The 23,175-nt window shown below is 56.2% G+C and overlaps 11 protein-coding genes across 12 annotated transcripts; 5 read left to right on the plus strand and 6 right to left on the minus strand.

Moving 5' to 3' along the window:
- The first annotated feature begins 19 nt into the window (after positions 1-19).
- On the plus strand, positions 20-894 carry H310_08373 (hypothetical protein). The gene is made up of 2 exons (XM_008874085.1): positions 20-105; positions 242-894. Exons 1-2 carry the CDS (start codon positions 65-67, stop codon positions 672-674), a joined length of 474 nt encoding a protein of 157 aa, XP_008872307.1. The 5' UTR covers positions 20-64; the 3' UTR covers positions 675-894.
- On the minus strand, positions 749-3,492 carry H310_08374 (hypothetical protein; the record flags this gene model as incomplete). The annotated part of the gene is made up of 4 exons (XM_008874086.1): positions 749-1,156; positions 1,211-1,426; positions 1,455-1,744; positions 1,890-3,492. 4 exons carry the CDS (start codon positions 3,490-3,492, stop codon positions 749-751), a joined length of 2,517 nt encoding a protein of 838 aa, XP_008872308.1.
- A 273-nt stretch (positions 3,493-3,765) lies between these two features.
- Positions 3,766-4,697, plus strand: H310_08375 (hypothetical protein). The gene is made up of 3 exons (XM_008874087.1): positions 3,766-4,218; positions 4,268-4,436; positions 4,488-4,697. The coding sequence occupies exons 1-3, from the start codon at positions 3,930-3,932 to the stop codon at positions 4,651-4,653; spliced, it is 624 nt and encodes a 207-aa protein (XP_008872309.1). The 5' UTR covers positions 3,766-3,929; the 3' UTR covers positions 4,654-4,697.
- Positions 4,698-5,325: 628 nt separating this feature from the next.
- Positions 5,326-6,978, plus strand: H310_08376 (adenylosuccinate synthetase). Its single transcript, XM_008874088.1, has one exon. The coding sequence runs from the start codon at positions 5,357-5,359 to the stop codon at positions 6,875-6,877; it is 1,521 nt and encodes a 506-aa protein (XP_008872310.1). The 5' UTR covers positions 5,326-5,356; the 3' UTR covers positions 6,878-6,978.
- Positions 6,930-8,432, minus strand: H310_08377 (hypothetical protein; the record flags this gene model as incomplete). The annotated part of the gene is made up of 1 exon (XM_008874089.1): positions 6,930-8,432. The coding sequence occupies one exon, from the start codon at positions 8,430-8,432 to the stop codon at positions 7,068-7,070; it is 1,365 nt and encodes a 454-aa protein (XP_008872311.1). The 3' UTR covers positions 6,930-7,067.
- Positions 8,433-8,545: 113 nt separating this feature from the next.
- Positions 8,546-11,378, minus strand: H310_08378 (hypothetical protein). Its single transcript, XM_008874090.1, has 2 exons — positions 9,058-11,378; positions 8,546-8,996 (listed from the first exon to the last, which is right to left on the minus strand). The coding sequence occupies exons 1-2, from the start codon at positions 11,347-11,349 to the stop codon at positions 8,637-8,639; spliced, it is 2,652 nt and encodes an 883-aa protein (XP_008872312.1). The 5' UTR covers positions 11,350-11,378; the 3' UTR covers positions 8,546-8,636.
- An 84-nt stretch (positions 11,379-11,462) lies between these two features.
- H310_08379 (hypothetical protein) lies at positions 11,463-12,586 on the minus strand. Its single transcript, XM_008874091.1, has 3 exons — positions 12,297-12,586; positions 12,049-12,239; positions 11,463-11,999 (listed from the first exon to the last, which is right to left on the minus strand). Exons 1-3 carry the CDS (start codon positions 12,556-12,558, stop codon positions 11,652-11,654), a joined length of 801 nt encoding a protein of 266 aa, XP_008872313.1. The 5' UTR covers positions 12,559-12,586; the 3' UTR covers positions 11,463-11,651.
- Positions 12,587-12,749: 163 nt separating this feature from the next.
- On the plus strand, positions 12,750-14,626 carry H310_08380 (hypothetical protein; the record flags this gene model as incomplete). The annotated part of the gene is made up of 3 exons (XM_008874092.1): positions 12,750-13,043; positions 13,094-13,960; positions 14,021-14,626. 3 exons carry the CDS (start codon positions 12,750-12,752, stop codon positions 14,180-14,182), a joined length of 1,323 nt encoding a protein of 440 aa, XP_008872314.1. The 3' UTR covers positions 14,183-14,626.
- Positions 14,551-16,406, minus strand: H310_08381 (hypothetical protein; the record flags this gene model as incomplete). Its single annotated transcript, XM_008874093.1, has 5 exons — positions 14,551-14,817; positions 14,865-14,993; positions 15,281-15,845; positions 15,952-16,108; positions 16,184-16,406. 5 exons carry the CDS (start codon positions 16,404-16,406, stop codon positions 14,551-14,553), a joined length of 1,341 nt encoding a protein of 446 aa, XP_008872315.1.
- Positions 16,407-17,783: 1,377 nt separating this feature from the next.
- H310_08382 lies at positions 17,784-19,879 on the minus strand. 2 transcript variants are annotated; one of them, XM_008874095.1, is made up of 5 exons: positions 19,555-19,879; positions 19,344-19,500; positions 18,695-19,295; positions 18,522-18,644; positions 17,784-18,474 (listed from the first exon to the last, which is right to left on the minus strand). In XM_008874095.1, the coding sequence occupies exons 1-5, from the start codon at positions 19,751-19,753 to the stop codon at positions 18,352-18,354; spliced, it is 1,203 nt and encodes a 400-aa protein (XP_008872317.1). In that variant the 5' UTR covers positions 19,754-19,879; the 3' UTR covers positions 17,784-18,351. The 2 variants fall into 2 exon arrangements, with proteins under 2 accessions (XP_008872317.1, XP_008872316.1); XM_008874094.1 differs by having other exon boundaries at positions 17,784-18,644.
- A 1,037-nt stretch (positions 19,880-20,916) lies between these two features.
- Positions 20,917-21,132, plus strand: H310_08383 (hypothetical protein; the record flags this gene model as incomplete). Its single annotated transcript, XM_008874096.1, has 1 exon — positions 20,917-21,132. One exon carries the CDS (start codon positions 20,917-20,919, stop codon positions 21,130-21,132), a length of 216 nt encoding a protein of 71 aa, XP_008872318.1.
- Positions 21,133-23,175: the final 2,043 nt, after the last annotated feature.

Genomic DNA, 23,175 nt, shown 5'->3' on the forward strand with positions numbered 1-23,175 from the left:
GTTTCGGTATCCGAAAGCGGATCAAATCAACTTTCGACCACTGCCCCTCCACAGCACACCCATCATGGACGGCGTCGCCTTCGACCAGCAGAACCCTGCCTTGGCGTACGTATATCTGGTTCTGTTCCTCATGCGGGGAAGCCTTCGCTCGTTGTTGATCTCCATGAGAGGACGAGAAGCGTCGTTGGAGACGGAGATGGCTCCCGCGATCTCGTAGTTCGCTGATGCGAAATCGTTCTAGGGAATTTCAAGCGGAATACGAGCGCAAGATTGCGGAAACGGCACTAGAGCACGAGAAGGTCGGCGAAGAAAACCGTGTGAAGGCACTCGCCGCCATGGAACAATTCAAGACGGAACGCCAGCGCCTCCGTGACTCGAAGGTGCAAGCAAACCGTACCCAAGAGCAAGCGACGATCGAAAAACTCACGGCGGACTTGACCAACGACAACCCGTGGGAACGTGTCGTGAGCCTGGTCGAGTTGGAATCGCACAAGTCCAAGACAGCCAAGCGACTTGCCGTCGAGGCCAAGGCCCGAGGTGAAGTGGACAACAACAAGGCCGCGGCGGACGCGGACGAAGTCGATTTGACGCGCATGAAGCAGATTTTCTTGCAGCTCAAGTCGGAGCCATTGGACTTGACGCGTGCGCAGGCGAACGGCATTGCGTCGCATTAAGTGGTTCAATGTGTTTTCCTCATTTTACATTGACATTCGCTATGTCGGCTGCCATCGGCCATGTTAGCTTTACTCTACGCAGGGGCTCCGTCGACCTTGGCCACGACTTCCTTGGTACTCTGCTTGAGCACCGCCTTGATCTCCTTTAGTACTTGCTTGCCCTCGAGGCCATCTCGTTCGTCAAAGATATCCTGGAAGCGATAATAGATCTCGTTCACCATATCCTTGAACAAGTCGGCGACATTCGGCGCGACCGCCGACGGTGGCGGCGCTTCCAGCAGCAACTCCTGTGCTTCCTTCTTGAGCGCCTCGGCAGCTTCCAGCGCTTGCCGCGCCGACTCTTCCTTCAGTTGGGCGTCGGCGAGTGCCTGGCTGGCGCGCGCATCCGCCGCGGCGCAATGGTCACATTCTCCTTGCGCTCCGTTGCCGGTCGCTGCGGGCGCGGGACCAGTCGCATGAATCTGCGCTTGCAATGTCGCCATCTAGTCACATTTACGCATGTGAATCGATGCAGCATTTCGAGAAAGTCATCGAACCTGCGCCTGCAACGCACTCACTTCGGTTTCGCGCGCATTCGCATGGAACGCTTGCATCTGCTCCAGCTCGGCAATCCGCTCGATACGCAGCGCTTTCTCGGATTGAAGCGCTTCGACTTCGACGGCCGCGGCCGTCGCCTGCGCCTTCCAGTGCTCCATGGACGCTCGCAACTGCTCCACTTGGGTGTGCAGCGCCTCGACATCCACGGACGGCACCTGGATCGTTGAATCGTGAATGGAAAACAGAGCTCGTCGCGCTTACCTGTTGGGCTTGCTGGGCAGCTGCCGCTTCCAACGCTTGAATGTGCTGACGATGCGCGTCTTCGAGCTGGGCGACTTCTCGTTCGTGCGTGACGCGTAGCGACTGCAGTTCCGACGTATGGAGGGATACGAGATTGACCGACTGCTTCTTGACCAGATTCAATTCTTGCTCTGCCAGGGACCGCGCCGCCGTTTCGTTGGCGAGCGCCGTCTCCGCTCTCGCGCGGCCGTCCCTCTCCATGCGCAATTCCATGGCCCTTGCATCCTGGTCCGCTACAATGAATCACACATACTCGATCACCATTCATCGCCGCCAACGAAACCATCTCCACCAACGTCGCAACCACGTCGGGAAAACAATTCCATGCAACAACCGAGAAGATGCAACAATCGCTCCAAGCACAGCCGACGGTCGTACATGAAGTCTGCCGTGTTTGATAGAACGCTTGCTGGAGTTGCTGGACGTCGTGCTCGAGCCGACTGACCTTTTGCTCGGCGTTCTGCTTGGCTGCGACCAAGTTGGCGACTTCGGCTTGGTGCAGCGTCTCGGCGGCTTTCCACTGTGCCTTCTCGGCTTGAAGCTTGGCCATGGACGCTTGCAGGTCGTCGCATTTGGTTTCAACCGTACGGACTTGCTGGCTTTGCAAGCCAATTTGGTGCACGAGCCGCTCGTTTTCGCTCACGAGCCGCTCGACGCCACGCACCGTTTGCGCAGCGTCCGTGAACGTGAGCACCGACGACGACGGTGCTGGGGCAAGGCGAATCAAGTGGTCCACTTTCGTGTGCAACTCGACAAGCAGCGCGTCGATGGGTTTGCCACCCATGATGGCCCACGGATACGACTGGGGCTGCGGCGGCTGCACATACGACGGGGGCGCGCCGTAGAGCATCTGTGGCGGGTACATCATGTGGGGGGGTTGTTGCTGGGGAAGTGGCTGGGACGCTCCTCCATTCGCGTCCTTTTGTGCTTGGACTTGCTTTTGCAACTCGAGCAACTTTTGCCGCTCCTTCTCGAGTTCTTCTTTTTGTTGTTCAAACACGACCAAGTCCTGCGATAAAGTTGTGGCGCCGCCATGGCCGTTGGACGCCGAGTCACTCGCATTCGATGTCGTCTTGGGCGGTTCGCTAGCGCGCCGGGATGCGGACGACGCTTGTTGGCTGTCGACCGCCGCTGGCTTCACCTTGACCAGTTCCATCTGCAAAATGTACCAGTCTTTCCCGTTCGTTTTGGCCGGCGGCGCCAGCACGATGCGATGGCCGCCCTTCTTCATCCCGACCACACCTTCTTCGAGCGCCGATATGCGCTCGGCTTTGTCTCCGACGCGAAATTTCCGGACGTCCGTGGCCGACACCTTTTCAAACGGCGCATACTTGGTCACGACGTCGAGAGGGGAGCTACCCGCGTTGCCCACCACTCGCCACACGCTAAACGCGATGCCAACGGAATCCCCTTCCGAAATGGCACGGGCCGACGCATCGTGACTCGACAGCTCTTCCTTCGTCAACGAGTTTGCAGAGATCGATGGGGCGCTACCGCCGCCACCCCAGATCCCGACATGCACCTTGGTCAGGAACAGCGTGCGGATGAACGTCTGCGCGTCGACGTCAGTGGAAAATCGCGCCGAGTAGTTGTCCCCGATTGCGTCGTAGAAATTCACGTACTGTCCTGGCTGGAGCGTAGCCTGGAGCGAGACTGTAACAGGGGACCGCGACAAGTGCTCCTTTGCCGCGTTGTACAGGAGGAGAGAATAACTGGCGTTGTTCCCGAGTATAACACAGCCCACGGGAGACGGCGAGCACGATGCATACGACCGTTTAGCTGCGTCGTACTTGAACAGCGCGACGGTGCTCGTGTAAATGATGTTGGGAGTGCTTTCAGCGCTGCTTGCTGAAGATGGCGCCGCGGCAGTTGCCGCCTTGGTCGGTTCCTTCGGTGCGCTGTACCTCAAGGGATCGTTCGTGTTGTCGACCATACCATTTGACCCAAAGAGACTGCCAAGTCTTGCCTTCGCTTCCGCCATGCGTTGCCAAGTGTGACCGCCGCCGCTCAGATGCAACTGGCAAGCTTCGATCGAAGTTGCGGGGCACTCGACATACACTCGGACGTCCACATTGCAAAAATCCTCGAATTTCAGAGCAAAATGGTCCTTTTTTTACTAATTTTCGACAGAATTTGAACAATGTAAAGCACCTCGCCATCGACACGCCATGCCACCATGGACGATGCATCCTGGAGCTCCCTTCCCACTGCGCGAAGGGGAATATGGTGGCAGCTCCACTACCGCCGCGTATCGAATGTGGATTTTGAGCTTTGCCGTGCTCCTCATGTAGACGCGCGAGTGTTTTGCGCCGATCGATGCAAAGATCGCAAGTGGCCGCACTGTCTAATTTTAGTCGCCGCCCTCAACGCCCAATGTGAGCTCTGCTCGTGCGCTGGCCATTTCCATTTCACAGCGCTATGTCTGCTGCCTCGCGCGGTTCTCGCGTGCATCACGTCCGCAAGACGCCGAATCCATTTTTCACCACATCCTCTGGCATTGTTGGCATCAACTTGCATGAGCCGACAGAGTTCCTCGCGCCCAAACTGGACGACCACACGTTGGCACGCCCCACCGACAACAACCAGTCGGAAGAAGCAAAGCTCGTCAAGTTCATGTATCAAACCACTACGTCATCGATCGGCGAAGGTATCGAGCGACGAGAGAGCCCAATGACCCAACGCATGGACAAATTCGCCGTCAAGCGAGGTAAGGCAGCTCTGTCGACCTTCTTCGTGCTTGCTCATGGCGGACCCAGAAATCGAGCAAAGCGGTCTCGTAAAGGTCCGCTCAGTCAACGTGATCTCCCCAGAGGAGGTGCTGGCTCGGGCCAAGGCTGACCTGCTGAGCCAAGACACGACCAAGAATGCCGTGGACATTAAGCCCATTGCCGCACCGCGAGGGGAGCACCCCATGTACACGACGAGGTAAGTTTTTTGCTCGATGTGAACGCTTGCATGACCGCTGGATTCTTGCAGCACGCGTGTCGTGGGTGAAGAGAAGGGAGCCATTCAAGTCACGACCGAGCGCATCGTGAAGCCGGGCACGTTTACCAACTCGTTCAATGGGTTCCGATACCGCGACTACGGACTCAACACGGCGGTGACCAAGTCCAAGATTTGCGATGCCCTCGACCACTCGTAGTGCGATGTCCATCATAACAATATCGAACTACCATCCTCTTCCCATGAAGAGCAGTCCACCACCAACCAATTTGGTGAGGGGACGTGCAGATCAAGTTGTCGCCACGGCTTCCTGTGGCGCCATGCACAAACCACGTTGGGCTCGATGACTTCACCCGAGACCAGACGTTGCTCAGAGTGCTTCTCGTTGGACCCCGCTTTGCCCAACACACTCGTCGAAACACTCTTGTCGCACACCTCACCCATGTCGTCGACTGGCATGTTGGAGTGGTCGGTACAAGCGGCGTGCATCACATACCTCGCTGGCACATCATTGTACCCAGTTGGCGAGCATGACGACAGCGCCGGCATCGTCCACGAACATGCGCGTGCCATGCCGCCCCTGTGGATGGGAATCGAGTTCGATGGAAGGCGCGTTTAATTCTCCTGTTCACGATTGATGTTAGGCGAAAAATCCAAAAGATCCAAATGGTATTTCTCATGGAGTTTGTATACAAACCAGCTCCGGACGAGAAAAACGATTTGTTCATAGTTGAATTTGCGATGAAATCGTAAAATTATGTTCGTACGTCCAAATAAACGCCACATCGGGTGGAGGCGACGGGTTTGAAACAATTTTTCCGACCCAAACGTGTTTTAAACACTTCGTTTGGTGTTGAATCATCAGTTGCAAATCGGACCCCTGCTGCCACTGATTTTGGACGATGTGGAGCCGAGCGCTGTCGTCCATGCGCCAGCACGCTGGCGTGGCGACCGCGGCTGCCGCTGGCGCCGGTATCATGTACGCCTCAATGGCGTTCGAATCCAAGCCATTGATGGCGAACGAAGTCGCGCCTCGCGACACCACCCGCGGCATGTTGCGTGAAGTGCTCTCCAAGTTGAACCGCATCGAAAGCGCCGTTGCCAACCCCAAGCGTGATGGGCCTGGAGTTGACGTCGTCTTGGGCGCTCAATGGGGTGATGAAGGCAAGGGAAAGTTGGTCGACATGCTGTCCCAGCAATACGACATCATTGTCCGTGTTGCCGGTGGCGCTAACGCTGGACACACGATTGTGAACAATGGCAAGAAGTACAAATTCCATCTCGTGCCGTCGGGTGTGCTCAACGAAGAAGCAGTGTGCGTGATCGGCAACGGTGTCGTCGTGCATTTGCCGTCTTTGTTGAAGGAACTCGACACGTTGAAGGAGGTAGGTGTCGACTGCGCTGGCCGCGTGCTCATTTCGGACCGCGCGCACATGGTGTTGGACCTGCATCAAGAAGTGGACGGTCTCATGGAGAACCGTCGCGGCCGCAACAAGATTGGCACGACCAAGAAGGGTATCGGTCCGGCCTACTCGTCCAAGATGCTTCGCAACGGCGTCCGCGTCGGCGACCTGCGCTACTTCGACGATTTCGCAGACAAGTTGCGCGCCCAAGTCCAATTCTACAAGGAAAACTACCCTGATTTGGAATTGGACCCGGAAGCCGAGATCGAAAAGTACCGCCAGCTCAAGGAACGCATTCTTCCGATCACGGTCGACTCGATCGACTACCTCAACAAGGCGTACATCAGCGGCAAAAAGATCCTGGTCGAAGGGGCGAATGCTACGATGCTCGACATCGACTTTGGCACGTACCCATACGTAACGTCGTCCAACCCGTCGATCGGCAGTATCTGCACGGGCGGCGGCATCTCGCCGAACCGGATCAACGGAATCATCGGGATCGTCAAGGCATATTGCACGCGCGTCGGGGAAGGCCCATTCCCGACGGAACTCCACGACACCGTTGGCCATCACCTCGGCAGCGTCGGCGCCGAATTCGGCACGACCACCGGCCGCCCTCGTCGCTGCGGGTGGCTCGATATCCCCCAGATGAAATACTCGAACCTCGTCAACGGGTTCACCGACCTCAACCTGACCAAGCTCGACGTCCTCACCGGTCTACCTGAAGTCAAGATTGGCGTCGCATACTGGCACAACGGCGTCAAGCTCAGCGGCATGCCGTCCAACCTGCAAGTGCTGGAAGAGTCGACGGTTCAGTATGAGACCCTTCCCGGCTGGTCCGAAGACATCTCCAAGTGCCGCACCTTTGAAGACCTCCCCGAAAACGCGCAAAAGTTTGTGCTGCGAGTCGAAGCGTTGCTGGGCACGCACATCAAGTGGATCGGGGTCGGCCAGGATCGAAGCGACGTTATCGAACGCGCGCATCCGCTTCAGAAGGTGGCGCCGCCCGTTGTTGTCTAGACAAGAACGACCGCGGCTTCGACCGCCTTTCCATCCTGTATCGCATGAAAATCCTTCTCGAGTCTCTCCATACACTTCATTTTCATTTCGGGTTTGGTTGCAGTGTCATCGGGCATATCAGCAACATGCCCATGGTGTGAGTTGTCTACGACGGCGCTGCTGTCAACGTCGGTAGCCGTCGCCATGGTGCCTACATCGTGGCGGCGTCTACATTCGGTCGTGCTCGTGGGGGAGTTGACGCACCGGTGGGGTTTGCAGCTGCCTTGAGTTTGCGCCGCGCTTTTGCGACCCGTCGACGTTGCACCGCTTGCCGCCGCCGTGGGCAATGCAAACCCCCCCCGCCTTGATTCGACTTGACGCATCCAGCGACTTCACATCGCTTGCCTCCGCCGTGGCCATTGCACAGCCCGCGCGATCGCACGCCTTTGGGACAGGCAGGAACGGTACACTTTCGGAATTCAGGCGGGTCGGTTGACGCCATCGTGTCCAAGGGGAGGTTGCTTGGGGATAAAGCGCCGTGGACGAGATTTGCCGATTTTACTTCGTGCCGCAGCAAAGCTTCAACTTCATCGAGTTGTCGATGAACGCTCTCCACAACCGACGCTCGCATGTCGGCCATGTGCTGCGTCGCCATGTGCATCTCGTGGACGAGCTCGTGCACACGGGATTCCATTGCTTGCCATTGCGGTGAAGGCATGCCGTGCTCAAGGGGACTGATCTCGTCACAAGGCAAGCTGTTGCTGCTCTCTGTTAAAAAATCGCCCGACTTGTTCTGAATCGCGTGCAGTGTATAGAGTAGTTTGTCGACATGATCTAACTTGGCGTTGATCTCGGGCGGCCACACCATCTCGGGCAGCACCACGTTTTGCGGAACTTGCTTTTGAGCGAGTAGATCGTGCCGCAGGATGTCAACGTGCTGCAACGTGGCTTGATGCAAAAGTCGCTCCAGTCGAGACGCCTCCACCGATTCTTTCAGCAATGCGTTCTCGTCTGCCGCTGTTTTCACTCGACGCTCCGCGTCGACCAATGCATCGACAAGGCGGGCGTTGTCGAGTTCAAGGCCATGGATGCGCTCGTTTGCGCGATCCAACGCGCGAAGGACAATGTTGATGTCTTCGTTGTTGTCGTGTCGATGGTTGTTACAGCGGACAATGTGCGACCGAACGATCGAGTACATCGTGCGAGACGCATTGTCGAGAAGCGTTTCCAAGGGCACAAAGTCTCTGGATGACGGTGCATGGATCAAACGAGGCTGCTGCAACGTTATTACCGACGTCATGGTAGGTGGTGGTGCCGAGTCGTCCTCTTGCCCGTTGTGGTCGGCGCATTTCAGAGAAGGGGATGCATCAACAACATTCAAGCCGTTGCCATCCATCACAATGGTGCTCCTTTCGACAGCCGCGTCAGCAGTAACATCCAAGTCGAAGATAAAGTGCGGCGACTCGTGCGCTGGCGTCGCCACCACCTGTGCCGTCGCCTTGGTTTGGCCACACGTCTGACGGTCATCGCCCACTTGGGCAAGGACATGCGGACTTGGGAAGCATGTGACATGCATGTGGCTGGTACAAGAATGTAAATATCGACGACGCTGGCCCTTGACGGTGTCCTTCGCCCGCGTTTCCGCCGATGGACGAACTCAAACTGACAGATCCGACAAGGTCATATCCCGTCGTCCAATCATATTGCTGGATTCCGACTTGGGCGATCTTTTCGTCATATAAAAATATTTCTCAATTCGACGGATATTTCATCATATTCTTCATTTCTCCAACTTGGCAACGACTTCGACCGTCTGCTGCTTGAGAATTTTGCGGATCTGAATCGCCACTTCCTTCCCGGTGAACTCGCCCTCTTCCTCAAACGCGTCCTGGCAAGCAAAGTAAATGTCGTTCATGAGCTCTTTGAACAGATCGGCCCTCGCCAGCCGCGAGGCCGCCGCGTCTTCCTGTTCTCGCCTCCACCTAGCTTCCATGTCGGCGGCCGCATGTTCGGCCGCGATGACTTTGGCGCGGTTGGCGTCTCGCTCCTGCACCAGTGCGTCCAGATGGGCCTTGACGTCGTCGGCATCGCGCACGTGGGCCGCTCGCTCAGCCGACAACTGCGTCCGCAGTTGCTCCATCTACGAATCGACCGCCGCATCGTATTCATCATCAAGTGTTGGCGGCAAGTAGGTCCATTACCTCTCGTTGCAATGCCGCTCGATCGGCTTCGTGCGTCGACTGCAGCGCTTCCATCTCGGCCGCCGCTTTCGACGCGGCCGCTGCATTCGCCTGTTTATCTGCTTGCATTTGTCTTTGTGCGGCCATCGCGACATTCCTCGCTTCTTCGACTTGGGCAGACACAGCGTCCTGCTGCACCTGACTTTGCACACTCGCCAGCCGTTGCGACGCCAGCGCGACGTCCCCTTCTAGCTGCATCCGTAGACTCCTCTCTTTCTCCAGCGCTGTGGTCCACCGCTGCACGTCCGATTCCATCTGCGCACATCGCTGCTTGGCATGCTCCAACGCAGCCTGGAGGGACTGCACTTCTCCCGCCGCATACGATGCCGACGTGGTCGCGGCCGCGTGCCGCCGTAGGTCCTCTTGCAGGCGATCGATGTCGTCCTGGAGCTGCGCATTGTGACGTTTGAGATCGGCGACTTGACTGGTCAAGCGATGGTTGGCGTCTTGTAAGTCGTCAAGATTTCCGAGTGCGCGCTCCATCGACTTGAGCAAAGACGAAGAGGAAGATGCCGACGACATTTCGGAACGGCGCGAATACGGCGACACACTGTAGCTCGATGCGATCCCGCTCGACGAAGAGAGCAGAACACGATCCATCTTGCGCTGGAGTTCAATTAGCATGCCTTCCATGGACAGCGTCGTGCGATGCACTCGTTGCAACGTGGTATCCACTTCCGCGTTCGGGTTATTGGGGGTTGATACATACGTTGGAGGCGGCGCAGTCGACGGAGTTGATGGCGCCGAGTACAGCGCCGGGCGTGGAGCGTAGCCAGGAGCCACGGGGTTGAATGGCACTGCAGTGTAGGTCGAAGAAGTTGGAGGCACACCGTACAAGGGCAAGGATGGCGACGGTTGCTGCAGGAAGCCAGACGAGGTCGGAGGCGCCAGGGGAGCGCCGCCGTAGGAATACGAGTCGTACACGGCGCTGGGCGGCAATTGAAGCGGGGCGAACTGTGGAGGCATTGCAGTGGGAACGAGATTCGACGAAGGGGTTTTCAACAGCGGCGCCGCTCCTAGTTGCTCGTGCTGTTGCTGGCGAGCTGCGTTCAAGGCCTGTCGAAGGCGCTGGATTTCTTCTTGCTCGGCGACGAGACTCTCCTGTTCTTGTCGGAGCTGCGACGTTGGGTCCATTATTTGCAGTGGGCTGGTAGGTGCACGGGCGTTGGGTGCAGGAGGGCTAGCGGGTGCACGACTGGAAGGTGCAGCTACGGTCTCTTCGACACCTCTCACCGGCTTCGTTGAAGGCGAAATACTCTGGATTGATGCGTGGGAAGGAGGAGGCTGAGACATCGTCAGCACTATCGGCGTTGGAACTTTGTCCGAGAGCTGACTCGGTTGATGGACAAGATCAGATTGTGACAATCGCCGTCCTGTGGATGGGAGGACGAGCGCGTGTCCGCTCCCCATTCGGGACAAGTGCGCCATCCGAGTCACGAGCTCGTCACGCTTATGCTCGTCGTCATGGTCGTCTTGACTCACGGCGGGGGGAAGCGTCATGGGAGACGCTGTGATTGCGGCGGTCGCAGCTAACGAGGCGGTGCTTGAAGTTGGAGATGCGCTGGATCTTTTGTCTTTTTTCACCTTCACAAGCTCGGCGTGGGCAAGAATCCATGTCGAGCCCGTCGATGGAAGGTAAATGAACCGAACCGACCCTTTCTGCATGCCCACGACTTGGCCAGACAGTCCGATCAACCCTTCGGTGCTCGCGTCTCCAAGCTTAACCTTGTGAAGGTCGTCGAGATCGACGTAGCGCATGATCGGGGTCGAAGCCACGATGTCGATGGGGTTCGTGGAAGGCGCAGCGTCCAACAACCACGCTTGAATCTTCATGCCGACGATGTCGCCGAGTTGGACAGCGTATCCCCCATCTCCATTTCGGATGCCGTCATGCGCGGCGGTGCCATGGCCACGACATAACAGCGTAGCTTTGATGCACGCTACCGCCTGCAGGAATGCTTGGACAGCCGCGTCGTCCTTGAAGCGCATCGAGTAGTTTTGAGTGCCAGTGGAATCGTAAAAGTTGACGTAGTGGTCTTGCTGGGGGATGAACTTGACGTGGACATCAAGTGGGGTCGTGACGACCTCCTCCTGCGCGCGGTTGTAGCAGAACAACCGGTATGAGGTGCTTTCGCCCATGAGCGCGAGCCCGAGCGCCGAATCGCTCATCGCGATGTAGTTGTGGGACGTGGCATCGTATTTGTGCACGTAAACGCTGCCGCCAAACACCAACGACTCGGTCGGCGACGCCATGATGAGGGGGCAAGAATTGTTGCAGTTCGTGTGCTATCCTCCATCATTTAGTATTCGTTTCGACGATTTTCCAAGCGCTGCGATCACTTACACGCAGGAATACTCCCGTTTGATTGGCTAATATATCATTTCTTTTGGCGAATTATGTGATGGTACGATGGATCGCGCGATGCCATTGGTAATAAAGTGAAACGGCGAACCACATGTTGCATAAACGGCATGGCAACTTCGTCGCAGCGTCGATCTCGACGCGGCGCTGCGCCTTGACCTTCCATGCCATCCCACAACGCTTCAGATCTCGTTCATTTTGTCTTCTTATCGGATGGATGCACCTGCGTGAGAGTGTTCACGTACGTATACCGTGAAAAGAGCACAAACAGTCGGCGAAACCAGACGAACTGACTGGAGTGGAGTGCCATCGCGTTGTAGCTTTCCCATGGGGTGAACGACACAAACTGCACCACGGACGACGGTGCTGTGAAGATCACATCCAAAGCCCCAATGTACTTGCGCCATATCGATGTGCTCTCGAGCTGGTAAACGCGAACCGACGAGGGAAGGAGGCCGTTGGTCAAAGCATGCTTCACGCCATAGTGCACAGAAATATGGTTCGGGTGGCCGGACACGCCGTAGTCGTCAAATGTAAAGATCTAGGATGTCCCATGAGCTGGAAAGGACACGATTGCACTTTGATTGTACCTCGTCGATGTTATGGCGATTCACGTACTTCGCCACGGCACCTGCCACGTCGGCCGGAGCCCACACAGCCTTCATGCCGTCTTGGAAGCGCGGATCGTCCAACGTGGTCAAGGTATCGGGGTGAAAGCGAAGAACCTTCCACACGGTTGCAAGTTCCTCTGTGCGAACGGAGCCGAGGCCGTCGTAATTCCCTGGTGCGAGGTGCGACAAATCAAGACAAGGACGAGGCAGACAGTAGACGAGCTCACCGGTGGACAAGCAAAGGAGATGGAACGTTGCATGCGCTCGAAGGTTGAGCAGAAGAGGCAGGAAGAACATGCTCTCATCGTCTGGATGGGCGATCACCACCAGAAACTGCTTCGTACCGGCACTCGTGGCCCGTCCAGTTAGATCTGACACGAACGTTCGACTCTTTCTTGCCACGCGAAAGAAGGACACCAGCAGCGCTACAATGACCGAGGCCAGAAGACCTGGAGCTCCCCACGCGGCCAGCCAGCTGCCGGGTTGCATTCGTTGCTGCTGGAAGTGCTCCAGAATGCTGTGAGCGCATTCTTTCAACTATTGGATAAAAATGAATTATTTATGAAAACAAAACCAATCAATGAGCGGTTTTGGCATCTTATTTGCCAATGAAAAGCATTCATATCACCAGCACTCACATCGCTTTTACGATTGCGTGAAGTCAACAAGTCGGACGTGGGATGACGACGGCGGCGGCCGCAGTGCAGCAACTCTTGTTCAGCCACATGGGAGTTGGACCCCGAGTTTCGCATCGTCACCTCTTCTCGTCCTCAGTGCTTGCGTCCCTCGAGTCAAAACAAGCGCTCCTTACCCACGCTTGTCGTTCACAATGTGCCGGTGTTGTTCAAGACGTTCTAATCTTTCTAGCGCAAACGTTGTCGGAGCCGCTCTTTCTTCGCGAGCTTCGGCTACCGCAACACGAATTTGCCATGCATCACTGGGCCAACTACCTTCGTGCGCAACAACAGCTCCATGTACGTCCTCTGTTCGGTTGCAACCGCGACATTCATGGTTCGATGTGAAGGCCACGGCGTACGCATCTCTACAAGACTACCCCCTCGTTACCTTCTTCCGAGGTGTCGGTCGGCACGCCGAGATGGCAAGGGAGATTCTCGAGCTTCTCTTGACCCAACCCGACATTGCCATGGCGCGCGAATGGGTGGTCGAAGCCACACGATTGCTCAAAGCATCTCCCCAGCCAACGTGGCTCGAAACCCAAGTTGAGCAATACTTTGCTCTGCAGCAATTGATTCGCGACATTGAAGCGGAGGACTCTGCCTTGGCGCCGGCAGCACACGAGCTCGCGACCTTTGCCGACCAGCGCATGTTTACGCAGGGGCTGAACTGGGGCAAGCGGCATGTCCAGCTCACTGCGTCCAGGATTTTGATTCGGAAACACGAACCCGATAAAGCCGAGCGCTCCATGAACCCTTTCTTGGACATGCGAACCGACTGCATCATGTTGGCGGCCGACATGCAAGTATTCTGTCGGCACCACTCGTCCAGCACGCACGCGGCATCCCTCGATCGGCCGTACTGCCTCGAGCTTGTCCGATCCCAACCAAACGCCTCCACGGACGTGGCGCTCTTGCTCGATATGTGGACCGAACACGCTCGAAATGCATGGCTGGCAGCGCTCCAAGCCAACATCACTCGCCTCAGCATGGACCCGCTCTGGTTGAAGCACCCGCGCCCTCTCCTCGACCCAGCCATGACCACGATTGCCCACCTCCTTCGGTATATCTTGCTGTACCCGTCCAGCGACTCGCGCGACTGCCGCTTTCGCGACGCATGCCGCGTCGATGCGTCCAGGTCGTTGTACTTGCAGCTGTGCGTGTATGGTCAGCTCCAGCAATGGGATGCCGTCGTCGAGCTGACGCGACCTGGAAAGGTGCGTGCCATGCATGTGCGCCAGAACAGCGCGAAAGCTCATGGTCGGTTGACAACGCAGGTCAAGCGAATATTCACGGCGCAGCCGCAGTCGTCGATCGGGTTCGGACCGTTCATCGACGTTTGTATGGCCCACAACGCCCCGCCACAAGTGCTTGCGTTGTACCAGACTCTGTACGCAAAGCAATCAAACAGGGGGTGGCAGTGTCGGCGCCGCGCATGACACGAGCCACGCGGGTGTGTTGTCATGAACGCCAGCGGCGGTGTGCGCTTCCGCCGCTCGATGGTATGTTTCCAGGGGAGAGCGGCGCGCGTACGACATCTCGTTGGACGAGGAGATCGCCGGATATCCAAGCGACGTCCATGATTGCGACGTGGTAGTGCATGGATCGATTCCCGTTGTCAAAACATCGTTGGGTTTCGTTGTGGCATTTTCCATGCTGCTCCAAGTGCGGGGTTATCAAAACGGCAACGACCGCGCTCGTCGGCGGCATGGGACCGATGCCCACCGTCATCGGTTGCTGAAAGACGAGACGAGTGCCTTGGAAAGGACGTCGTGTCGCCAGGCTCGACACGATCGGTGGTTGTGCGCTAGTTTGATGTCGCCATGGCCGATGACGCGGTGTGGAGAAGCACGCGTTCGATCCAATGGGTCCTTGTCGAATCGGTCGACGCCATGTCGTTGGATGCCCCGGTCAAGACTGGTTGGTCTGCGCCTTGTGGATCGACCAGTCGAACGGCCAACGAGTCGTCGTGGAGGTCTTCCGTGGGGGTGACGCAAGGCCGCATTCGAGTGTCGTCCTCTGCCGACGGCTTCGTCTTGCCAAACGACCAGTACACGAGCACCACGCCAGCGTACTAAGCAAGGGGATCACCTCCGGCGTATTCCAACGGAATCGACTCACTTGCACGATGGGCTCGACAGGTACATCCATGGCAAACGCGGCCGCCCCGTGCGCGACAGACGACGATGCCAAGAATTCTTTGGTCAAGCGGCACTCATCCACAGCCACAAACCGCACGAGCCGCGTGATCTAGCGTCAGGCCACGATATATAGATATACCACTCCAGGCACAACATGCTATTCACGCCATGGATCCAGACAAATATAAATGGGTCGCGCGATGCATCCAACACGTCGAGAAGTAGCGCTCGATCTCAGTGGACTTTTCGCTGCCGACCCCATCGAATGCAATCCATGCCGTCCTGGCCATCGTGATGATGGATCGCGCGGTGGCCGACTGCAAGTCGCCGTCAAAAGCAGGTCGACATTCACACAGACCCAACCGAACACAAAACGTGGCATCCAACGGCACGTACGTGCAGCGCGATGACAGCGACCGCGTAGGCCTCCATCAGCATGAGCACTCGAAAGATGCGCACACTCGATCCGGCGCCTGTGTTCGACGCGGTGTCGCCGAGATGGCGGACTGCGCTGGGATTGCCTTCGAGGACAATGGGGTCCGCGGTGTTGGATTTGTGTCGTCGCTGTGGTGGATCGATGCCCGACTGGGTGGCCGCCGCGTTGTAACGGACGCTCGCGATGATGGCTGCGCGGGCGTTTGCTTGTTGAATGTGGCGCAGGCGGCGGTAGATGCGAAGCCCAAACACGAGCGCTGTCGTTGAGATGCCGAGGAGGAGCACCGGCGCCATCGAGTCTTGCATCAGGACATACCACGCGTCAAAATTGTGCTGGTCTGGATTCAAAAGCAAGTACACAAGCCGCACGGCCACAAACACGATCCACGTGAGGAAGATAGCGAGCCACTGAAACCCTTGGATGGCAAAGTCGACGACGGCGTGCTCAGGCGGCACGTCCTCGGGATGGGTCGCGATCGTCGGCGCCACAACCACGACACGCGTGTAGAACGTAGCGTACAACGTCCTACAAGGACGCTTGTGGGCGATCGCGGCGCGATGGACGACGGGTTTTCCGTGCCGAAGGATGCCTGTGGCACGTCCAAGAAAGATGGCAGTGACATTTGACGTACATGATAGTGTAGAGGCAGGCAGAGCACACGTCGGAGAGCGAGCCGCTGACTACGGGAGGGTAGATGTAATCGTACGAGAGCGGGTCGACTGCTCGCACGACAAATGTGATGCTCGCCACGACGAGTAACATGTACACTTGGTGTTGAATAGTCGAGCCTGTGATGAGGTCACGGATGAACCCGCAATCAACACCGAGCTAGTACATATCCAGGAGCAGAACGTCGTGCCTACCGTTGCCTCGTCGAATATGGTACAGCTTGGACATGGACGCCACGAGCGACAGCAGACCCAGGACACAGCACGCGATGCGCAGGACGTTGTACGCCCACGACCCTGCGGCGGCATACGTTTCCGTCGACATGCATGTGTTGCCAGGCTGAAGGCGCAGGCCGAACGGGCACCGCTGTACTGTCGTCCTGCCGGTAAGGACGGTCGCGGCCTCGACAAACCCCATCGCCGCCGTGCCGCAAGTTGCATAGCCGCACCTAGGTAGAAAAAGGTGCCGGAGTTGTTTGGTTGCTTCGGATTGGCTACAATAGAATATCCAATTTCAAACGGACCAATGGGATGCGTGGTAGCAAAATTTCTCACTTTGGCACGATGGTCTTAGCGGCGCTCTCAACCTGGCTGGGCGACGACAGATCGGCTGACTGGGCACGCGGCCGTCCCGACGGTTGATATCGATGAGAAGTTGACCTCTGTACACGCTGCGTTGACCATGGCGCAATGTCTTCTTGCGTTTTGTCTGTTTGCATGGGGACCTGCTCAATCCACGACGGACGGCACGTGCGAGAGCGTGCGCCGGCTTCAAGTCGAATTCGCCAAGCGCCGTCTCTTCCCACTTGTTCAACGGTGCTTCGTGATGCAGCGATGTATGGCGCATCGCAACTTGGTGCTGCGCGCCTTGTGCATCCATGCATCACGTTCAAGTTGAACGCCAAGCTTTTGGGACGTGCCGTTGCTATGGTGAGTTCGACATGTCGGGTTGCAGCTTGCGTCATGAAAGTGGTCGAACAAGGCAGCAGCAGCCCAAACGCCACGTGCCCGGCAGCCTCAGGCCACGGAGAACGCCGACGACGAAAATTGCATCAGACGCAATGAGCATAATCCAGTAAGAAGCAGTGCGTCCTGACGTCCACGTGACATGGGGACCTCCTAGCACCACCATGATTGTGGCGAGCGGCAAGACAGATGAAGCCAACGATCCAATCGAGGCAACCCCGCCACGTCCTCCTTTGCACTCGACTCTAGACTCGACCAAAGGGAACGAAGCGTTCCTCCAACTCTGCCGTCTGGTCAGTCTCCAACTTCACGGAAAGCGCCGTGCACGCACGAAGACCTGTCTTCTGCCGCGTGCATGCTATGCTTCGCCACCTCTCCCCGTATGGACGCATGATCCCAGACGTCGACCCAAGACTTGGAGGGCGAAAGAACGAGGCGAAAGCCTAATACGTGGTCCACCAAAGGCGAGCGGCGGTGAAAGGGGCATGCGGCCGACATCCTCCATCGAAGTATATCCCAATGGCGTCGTGCAGTTGAATAATTCCATGGCTGTGATCCCATTTTCATATTGTCGGTGGGTGCTGCGCGGCAGTGTACGAACGGCGGCGGAAAGCACCATCCGCTCGTTGCCCATTTTTGGTGACTGCAGCTCGGAAGGCATAGCCACTTTACATTGGCAAACCACGTTGAATGAGCAGCCAACTGGACGTAGCTAGGCTGGTCGCTCCATGGCTACACTGAGACTCGCCGCGTGAGCCCGTCATGGGCGGAGCGATGCAGGGACCAGATCGCATCGGGCGAACCCAATGGCTAGTCGAGATCAACATCTAGTGACGCCAGCGCATCCATGGAGGAGGAGGAGGGGGGGGTGGTCGATCCTTCATGGGTGAATATGCAGTGTGGAAGAGAGGCAAGGCGAGCGACGAAAGTGCTCGCGTCTCGATCGTGTTCGACGCAAGGAATTCCAAACTTTGCTGGGTTTGATATCGCCGCAGATGGCGACGATGTGGCCGTCCCGCGTCGTGGGTGCTCCAAGGGTTGACGCAGTCTCAAAGCAACCACACAATTCCTCACGAGCCGACGACAGCCAGCACCCCCACTCTCGGTCGTTTGCTTTGTTGCATGTATGAAAAAGCAGCACTGCCTGGATACACCACCGCGTCAGCCAAACGACGGGGCAGATGCCCCCGGGACTGCACATCGACGAAACTCGACAGTTTGCGCAAAGCGCGTGTAGTTCGTTGCGTCGAGATGTCTGAGGGGACGGAAGGCACAAGCACGTCTTTGCATCCACGCGAATGCCCAATTGCCGTTCCACGATCGACCGATGCCTCCCTCGTTCGTGGCGCCGCGTGTCATGGCGGGTTGGAGGCCCTGATTGCGCCGTGCGTGCGTGCTCAGTGGACTGGCCTGTGGCGGCGGTCGGACTCGCCAGCGGGATCATCGTCGCCGCCGGTCATGTCACGTGGACGGCTCCGTGTCTTGCGGAAAGACCAGTACACGACGCACATGGCGACGCCCTGCCCAAGGGATTGCATAAAGTTGACGACATGCCTCGATCACGGACCTGGAGCATGGAAAATGTCGGAAAGTCGAATGTGTACGGCTGAGCGCCGACGCCGGCCGTGGCGAACACAAGATCTTGCTTTAGTTGGCATCCATCTCGAATGTACTTGACGAGCAGCGCGATCTACAAGCTTGGATCGTCAACAAGGCGCGGATGGTGCCGTGGCGGCTCACCTGGAGCCCGATGTTCACGACCGCGCACACTTCCATGATGACGAGGACCTTGAGCACGCGCTTGTTGTCCTTGACAGGTTCATGCACAGACGACGAAATGGAATGCGATTTCGACATGAGCGGCATCATGGGGATCGCAGGTTGGTCGTCGAGGGTGGGGAGCACGATCGGAATGGGCATGAACGGTGGGTCGTGCGACTGGCTTGGCGACGCCGTGGAGCCCAGCGCGGGTGACGGCGGCAGCGCCGCGTACAAGTCATGGAGTTGGCGCCACGTTTCCTGGCGGATGGCGTGCATGACGTCGAATCGTTTGTTTGCTTCTCGAATTAGCGACAGTCGCCGGTACGCATGGAGGCCGTAGTGCAGCGCCGTGGTCGACGTGGCAAAGAGGACGAGTGGGGCCATCGAAAACTGGACAAGCACTTGCCATGAGTCAAAGATGTTTCGGTCGCTGCGCAGGAGGTAGGCCGGCCGTACGACGACGTAAATGAACCATGTGAGGAAGAACCCGAGGCCCGTGAATCCCCGAATGTAATGCTCGCACACAATCGCTCGAGCGGGAGGAGCCACCAGCCGCGCGTAGAACGCAGTGTACAAGACTCTATTCCATGCGCGGGTTAACATGGATCAAGTCGAGTCCAAGGCGCACATGACGCTGTAGATGGCCGCGGAACAAATGTCAATGATGAGGCCGCTCACGACGGGGTGGTAGATGCGTTCGTGGGAGCGGGGATCCGGCGCACGGCCGATGAATGTGAGCGCCGCGACCGTCATGAAGTAGTACACACGGCGTTGAATGGTTGAGCCTACAAGGCATGGACACGTTGTGGTGTGTTGCCATCATCTGCTCGCAGGCATACCGTCATTTTGTCGAATCGATCGCAGCTTGCACAGACACGCGGCAAGCGCGACGATGCCAAACACGAGGCACCCGATGCGTAGTGCGTCGTTCTCGACCCGACTGAGTGATGCGACGGTGTTGGACAAGGCGCAGATCGAGTTGTTCTTGTACAGGCCAAAGCAGCATGTGACCTGGTCGTCCAAGACGCAAACCGACATATCGACGAGCGCGACGCTGGGCGAGTGTCCGTGTGGGCAGTCGCTCTGAACTGCGTACCGATCGCCGCGGCGACCATGGATCGAGAAGCGCCGACTTTCGACACCCCGCGCCGCGCACGCGAGGACGGAAGACGCGGTATATATAACTCGGGATTCATTTCGTACCATGTTGAAAATCTCCGACGGACCCAGTAGGAATATTATTATTCAGTGTCGAATATTATATTTCTGTGGAATGGACTTTTATACATAATCCGTACTGAGTATAAATGCAATCAATAAAATAGATGGATTCGATGATGGAACCTGTCAACTCGATCCAGGAAATGTCTCCAGTCCAAGATGTTGAATAATGCGCTTTGATTGGCCCGTCGAAACTCGAGCAGCCAATCAGAGACGGTGAGCGCACGCCATGATCGAAAGCCGGCTGGCACGACGCGTCGGTCGATCGACGAAGCTATCGACGACGCCTCGATGCGCAAGAAAAAGGAGAACAGGGCGCGCAGTGACGGAGTTCGTGGAGCGCAGTGGTCAGGCTGGCGTGCATGTACGTCCATGGCATTTCGAACCATGCAATCTTGGAAACGAGTTCCATGAGCCAGAGGATCATGTGCGCTCTGTCCAGCGCAAGGCCGGTGTCACACAGACACTGCAAAATGGTGGGTCACAGCACAGCCCTCTCTTCATTACACGTGGGTATTTTTGCCGCCGGGTGTGTTACGCGCCATGCACGGGGGTCGCGAAACGAGAGCTCAACACAAACTTACACCGTCGCTGGAACGAATGGGTCGTATTCCTGTGGCTCACTTTGGCTACAATGAAGCCGTTCATCCTGCTGTGCATGAAGAATTAAAAAAATTAAATGATTGGCTATAACTAGGAGAATTTCAGTCAATCGATCACAGTTGTTGTTGTATCACCATTAGAGTTGCAGCAAGTTTGGTTTACTGTTAATCGCTTTTCAGACTTAAACTTCGTTTCGAATTTCGAAGACTGCAGACTTGGACCGAAATCAAGTCCGAAAAGTGGAGAAGACTACAGACTTGTCACCCTGAAGTCTACAGAGTGCGGACTCGTGCCCGAAGCCAATCAAATTGGGCCGTGACAGGTTGCACGCCTCGGCAACCTACCACTGAACAAATTGATTGATGATGGGCAAAGCCATGTACAAGCAGCTTGCTTGGAGCACGGACATGGACCTGGCCTTGCTTCGCCAGGTTGTGCGCGTCGAGCCCTACGACGGCAAGTACGGCACACTCATTGCAAGATGGAAAGTCATCGCAGTTAGCTTGGCCACATTTTTCGAATACGAGATCAAGTACCGGTCTGCACGAGATCACTACGAGTCGATGGTGGAGGCGTTCAAGTCAACTAACTAGGCGCTAAGATTGTGGGGCACCGGCAGCGAAGAGGATGTCAACGAACAAGTTCAACTATTGCAGGACCTTGTGGACCGGCGAGCGGCGGCCGAAGAATTGAAGAAGTCGAAGAAAGACAAGGGGCAAAGACGGCGCGACTCTCTGGAGTCCACAGGGTCCCAACTGTGCCTTGAATCAGAGCAGCGGGTAGTCAAGCGTCAACGGTCTGTGAGTTCAGTGGCCACCAAAAGAGAAGAACAAGATGCGGTGACACAGGAACTTCTCGAATTTGAGAAGAAAAGCATTCTGACGATCATTTGTATAGAATGGAGCGCTGCGAGTTTGACAGAGAGGAACAATAGCTCCGTTTGGCACAAATGGCTGAGAACACTAAGCGAAACGAGCAACTTGAGCGTCTCTTGTTAGAGATGGGAATTCAGGTTGTAGCCGAAAAATCAAAGTAATTGAATATGCTACTTTGTATTTTTACATATTCACATGCAGGTACTCTTCCAATGATGGAGGTGACATGCCGAAATACACGCTATTGGTGTTCCGTCCTTGACCACAAGTTATGCAATTGGTCAGTAGTACAGTGACTTTATGCATATTGGAAATTGGACTTTTTCCAATTCGCATCTTCCTTTTGTAGTCCACAATTGGCCAGTACTGAACTACCTGACCGAAGGACCATTCAGCACTAATGCGGACCCGACTCATACTTTTGTTTACGTCTCTTTGAGCGGCTGTCAAACGAGCTCCACCAAAAGTAGAGGCAAGTTGATCGGAATTACCGTAGGCAGGGTCACCATAAACGACATATCCATTAAAGCGAGCGTCTATTCCAATGACACGTTCGAGGTTGGACTGTCGTAGGATTGTGAGATCGTGACGACGACCTTCAATGGGACCGTACGCGTGGGAAATGATGCCATCCGGCGTAACCAATATCTGGTACTTGACAGCATGGCGGCGCTTGTGTCCATTAAACACACAACGTTGTATTTTGTCGCCACCTGGCCGGTAACATTCGCGAACAGTCCCATCAATGAAGGCCCATACGTTTTGAATCTCGGCATCCTTGGCCACAATAGCACGACTGAAATCAGCCAGTTTCGAGCTGATTCTGCCGCGGTCCAAAAAGTTGATGTCAGCAAAATTGCTTTCTATGTGATCCAGCACGTGCAGGAGGATGTTGCACAATCCGCTGCGTGAACGTCCGAACATGGCGATTAGGTCGGGCCACCGGTCGGGGACGGCAAAACGACGGAGAAGGATGCAAAGAGCCTCAACAGCTGAGCATGTTGATCGTTCGGCAGTCATAACTCGAGAAGGGATCCGCAGAGAATATGCCAGTGTTCGCAGTGTTGCTTTCGTAAAACGAAACTTCTCAACGCTGTCGGCTTCGGTGAAAGTGTCCAACGTGAATCTCACATTAGGAATGGTTAGGTAGGCTTGTCTTGCACTACGGCGAAGCAGGCGAAGCTTGAGTCGGAGATGCACAAGAGAACGGTGGATGAGGCGGTGGTGCTGCGGTTGAATTTTGAACAATGGTGCTGGTTTGAACACAAATGCATTCTACAGACTTGCTAAACTAGAATTCATCAGACTTGTGGCAGAATTTTTCATACTAGTCTGTTCCCTTTTAAGTGGAAAAGCCAGTGCAATCGTGGGGTGCAATCAGTGTGTTCATCGTGCAACCTGCAAAAATCAATGTATTCACAAATTATACAATGTGAGAGGAATACGATGTCGTGGTGACTATCCGAGTTGAATCCATGGAATACCAAGCTGGCAACGAGAAGAGATATTCAAACATCTCCTCGAGGTGTCATGTGAGGGCCGATTACCCATGGGAGTAGTGTGTGCTGTCGCTGATGAGTATCTCAACAGACAGTGTACAGAATTTGGAAACGTGGCCGCCAGCCCGACAGAGGAAAGTACGGTAGTGTTGTGAGCAGAAGAAAGGGAAAATGTGGGCGAAAGCTCATGTACCCGGACCTTTTGGAGAAGATTAAGGCAACGGACGCAAAAGACCGAACTACGTTACGTGATCTTGCTGCT

This window comes from Aphanomyces invadans, assembly GCF_000520115.1.
Source record: "Aphanomyces invadans strain NJM9701 unplaced genomic scaffold supercont1.17, whole genome shotgun sequence".
Lineage (NCBI taxonomy): Eukaryota > Oomycota > Saprolegniomycetes > Saprolegniales > Verrucalvaceae > Aphanomyces > Aphanomyces invadans.

Coding starts and splice junctions, on each gene's coding strand:
- H310_08373 (XM_008874085.1), top strand. CDS start 65: ATGGACGGCGTCGCCTTCGACCAGCAGAACCCTGCCTTGGC. Junction 106..241: donor CAGCAGAACCCTGCCTTGGC/GTACGTATATCT, acceptor AAATCGTTCTAG/GGAATTTCAAGCGGAATACG.
- H310_08375 (XM_008874087.1), top strand. CDS start 3,930: ATGTCTGCTGCCTCGCGCGGTTCTCGCGTGCATCACGTCCGCAAGACG. Junction 4,219..4,267: donor CAAATTCGCCGTCAAGCGAG/GTAAGGCAGCTC, acceptor TGGCGGACCCAG/AAATCGAGCAAAGCGGTCTC. Junction 4,437..4,487: donor CACCCCATGTACACGACGAG/GTAAGTTTTTTG, acceptor GGATTCTTGCAG/CACGCGTGTCGTGGGTGAAG.
- H310_08376 (XM_008874088.1), top strand. CDS start 5,357: ATGTGGAGCCGAGCGCTGTCGTCCATGCGCCAGCACGCTGGCGTGGCG.
- H310_08378 (XM_008874090.1), bottom strand. CDS start 11,349: ATGGCGTCGCCGACCGAGTCGTTGGTGTTTGGCGGCAGCGTTTACGTG. Junction 8,997..9,057: donor GAGCGGCATTGCAACGAGAG/GTAATGGACCTA, acceptor GTCGATTCGTAG/ATGGAGCAACTGCGGACGCA.
- H310_08379 (XM_008874091.1), bottom strand. CDS start 12,558: ATGCAACCCGGCAGCTGGCTGGCCGCGTGGGGAGCTCCAGGTCTTCTG. Junction 12,240..12,296: donor TCTCCTTTGCTTGTCCACCG/GTGAGCTCGTCT, acceptor ACCTCGCACCAG/GGAATTACGACGGCCTCGGC. Junction 12,000..12,048: donor ATCGCCATAACATCGACGAG/GTACAATCAAAG, acceptor GGGACATCCTAG/ATCTTTACATTTGACGACTA.
- H310_08382 (XM_008874095.1), bottom strand. CDS start 19,753: ATGTCGGTTTGCGTCTTGGACGACCAGGTCACATGCTGCTTTGGCCTG. Junction 19,296..19,343: donor GCGGCCATCTACAGCGTCAT/GTGCGCCTTGGA, acceptor CGCATGGAATAG/AGTCTTGTACACTGCGTTCT. Junction 18,475..18,521: donor CGACATTTTCCATGCTCCAG/GTCCGTGATCGA, acceptor TCCCTTGGGCAG/GGCGTCGCCATGTGCGTCGT.